Consider the following 2,665-nt stretch of genomic DNA (forward strand, 5'->3'; position numbering starts at 1 on the left):
CAATTGGCAGCATCACGATGGATGGTAAAGAGATTGAGATTGTTCACAGCTTTAGTTTGCTTGGCTCCACAGTCAACACTCTTGGCACCAGTTGCCAGGAAATTAAAAGATGTATTGTGATGAAGACGTATTTTTCTACTTACATAGTAAATATTTGAAGGTTAATTTTTTTACTTTTATTTTTCGTTTTTGCCCTTTTGTTTTTCTTCAGTTGTTTATTCATAGAAGAAACCAAAAAATAGATTAATTGATTGAATAAATGAACTTAATAAGTAAAAAGCACATTTTCTTTAAAAACTGTTTTTATTGTTATTAATTTTAATGAAAATTTACAGAGACTTTGGATTTCCATTCATTCGTTGTTGTACTTTTCTCCCTGCCCACCCCTTCCCCCAATACAAAAAAACACTTACATTTTCTGTCCAAAGACTTTACAAAGAAGTCTTATTTTCTCCAACAGAAAAAATATAAATAAAAACCTGTTCCCACAGTTCCTATGGTTTCCAATACCTATAAAAGAGGGTGACTTAAGAGAGGATGCATACATTTGCAGCCTACTTCTTTCTTTATATAGTTCTGGGTTAGCCTTGATTTTTATTTTCCTACTTGAAATTATATTTGGAGCATCTCACTTGTGCATGTACTATAGCTTAAAAGATACATGAATTTTAACAAAATCTGCTGAATGTTGATCACGTTTTCCTGTAGTAGCTTGAAAATCTTGAGCAAAGAATATTCCATTTTATTTGCTTAAATGAAGATAATTATGTTACAGTTGGAAATTTTATATAAAATTTTCCACCATCTGAGCGCCTTGTCATGGGCAGTTAGTAGATAGACTATAACTTGTAAAAGATTTTTAAAAATTTCTTTGTTTTGATTGGTTTTTGTCCTGGTAGGATGAATAGAAAGAATCACTTTATTAGCTTTGTATTTATTTGTAAGTTACAGTTTTGAAAAGAAGATGTATTTTCACATAGCAAGGATAATTGTATAAAGTTAGCGTTTGTTTCAAGGATGTCTAATGCATAAACTATGTAGACGGTACTTAAATATTTGTAGTTTTGATGAAAATGCAAAGTGGTATTCTGTTATCATAAGAAACCTTTTTTCCCCATTTTAGAGCATGTCAAAAGACTAAACATAGTAATTTGAGTGCTCTATTTTTATTTCTAGAAACCAGCCAATATCCTAGTAATGGGAGAAGGTCCTGAGAGGGGGAGAGTCAAAATAGGTAGGTAATTATGCCTAAAATAATTTATTAAGAAATTGAAGTGACTGTAACAATGATTTTTCCCTTTTAATACTCTTACTTAAGTATTTAGTTTTAAAATTACTCCCTCACAATAGTTTTGTAGAAAATGTATATAAATAGTTTATAACCTCTTGAAATAAGAGATTATAATTTGAAAGGATTTTATAAACAAGCCTACATAAAACAGTAGTAAACAGATAGTATCTCAGTCAGTGTGTCTGTACCATTGTCTTACACAATCACCCTAATCATGATCTACTAAATCATATATATATCTCAGCTTTGCTACATATTCCCTTCTCAGCCACCTTGACCTAATACATGGGCACCCTCATAGAGGCCCTTCCCTCCCCCACCCCTTACCCTAGGCCTGCATATCTGTGCCAGGTACCAAACTGTCTTTTCCAAATGGATATAAGTATGTTTACAGCCTTTCTGACTTACCTCAGTTGCAGGCAAAGGCAGGAAGAATCTTTTCCACATCTTAATAGTTCCTTTGCAATCCTACATATTGTTGAAGAAGTCAGTATCATTTAAACCTGTGATAATAGCTTTTGAGGGGAACCTAAGAGGCGCTATATTCTATTTTCTCTAAGTAGAAATACTACTTGTTGAATGTTCTTTTAAAAAGAATTTAAAAGTTTCATGTCATCATTCTGCTGTCTTCGCTTATAAAATATTATGCTAGTGATGATACAGAAGTTTGCTAACTTAATATATTAATTCATGCTGTGCCTGCTTCAAGCATGTATGCTTTGCTGTTTGGTATTCCTTAATTCTTTAGCCCAGTTCTTTTTTTTTTTTTTGTTCCCTCCTCATTATCCTTTTTTTTCCTTCTTTTTTTTTTTACATTTAAAAGAAATTTTATTCTGATTTATTTATAAAGTTTGAATACATTGTTTTTCACAAAAGATCCTTCCCATTTCTTTCACCCACCAATTCATCCAATGTGCAACCCTACTCCTCGACCCATCCTTACCTATTTATTTCCACCCACCCCTCTAGCCTTGGGTCCTCATACTCATTCTACAATAATGGTGGGTTTTCTGTTTGGGTTTGTTTTTTTTTAAATTTTTTTTGGTGGTTTTGTGGGGTTTTTTTTTTTACAGTATTTGTCCTTGTGGGACTGAGTTTCTTCACACAACATAATTCTAGCCCAGGTCTTAAAGAAGCTCTTCTAAACCACCATCCCTCTCTTTAAATATGTTCTCTGAGTTTACTGAGATTTACATTTATTCAAATCTTTGTTAATGTTTATTGTTGTTGTTGTTGTTGTTATGTGCCGTCGAGTCGCTTGCGACTCATAGCGACCCTATGTACAACAACCCTAAACTCCGCTCTGTCCTGTGCCAGTCGCACTGTCTCTGACACTCCCATCCCAATTATCCCAGTCACTGAATCAGTCCACCT

At 33.4% G+C, this 2,665-nt stretch overlaps 1 protein-coding gene across 2 annotated transcripts in view; it reads left to right on the plus strand.

Annotated features, from left to right (window-relative positions):
• Positions 1-2,665, plus strand: part of CDK19 (cyclin-dependent kinase 19) — a 237,197-nt gene that overhangs the window by 199,219 nt on the left and 35,313 nt on the right. For both annotated transcript variants that reach the window (XM_006879039.1, XM_006879040.1), the window contains exon 5: positions 1,177-1,234. In XM_006879039.1, the coding sequence (XP_006879101.1) occupies positions 1,177-1,234 (58 nt within the window). The remainder of the gene's footprint in view (positions 1-1,176; positions 1,235-2,665) is intronic.

Source organism: Elephantulus edwardii, unplaced genomic scaffold, assembly GCF_000299155.1.
Source record: "Elephantulus edwardii isolate Elephantulus edwardi_28Jun2011 unplaced genomic scaffold, EleEdw1.0 scaffold00002, whole genome shotgun sequence".
Lineage (NCBI taxonomy): Eukaryota > Metazoa > Chordata > Mammalia > Macroscelidea > Macroscelididae > Elephantulus > Elephantulus edwardii.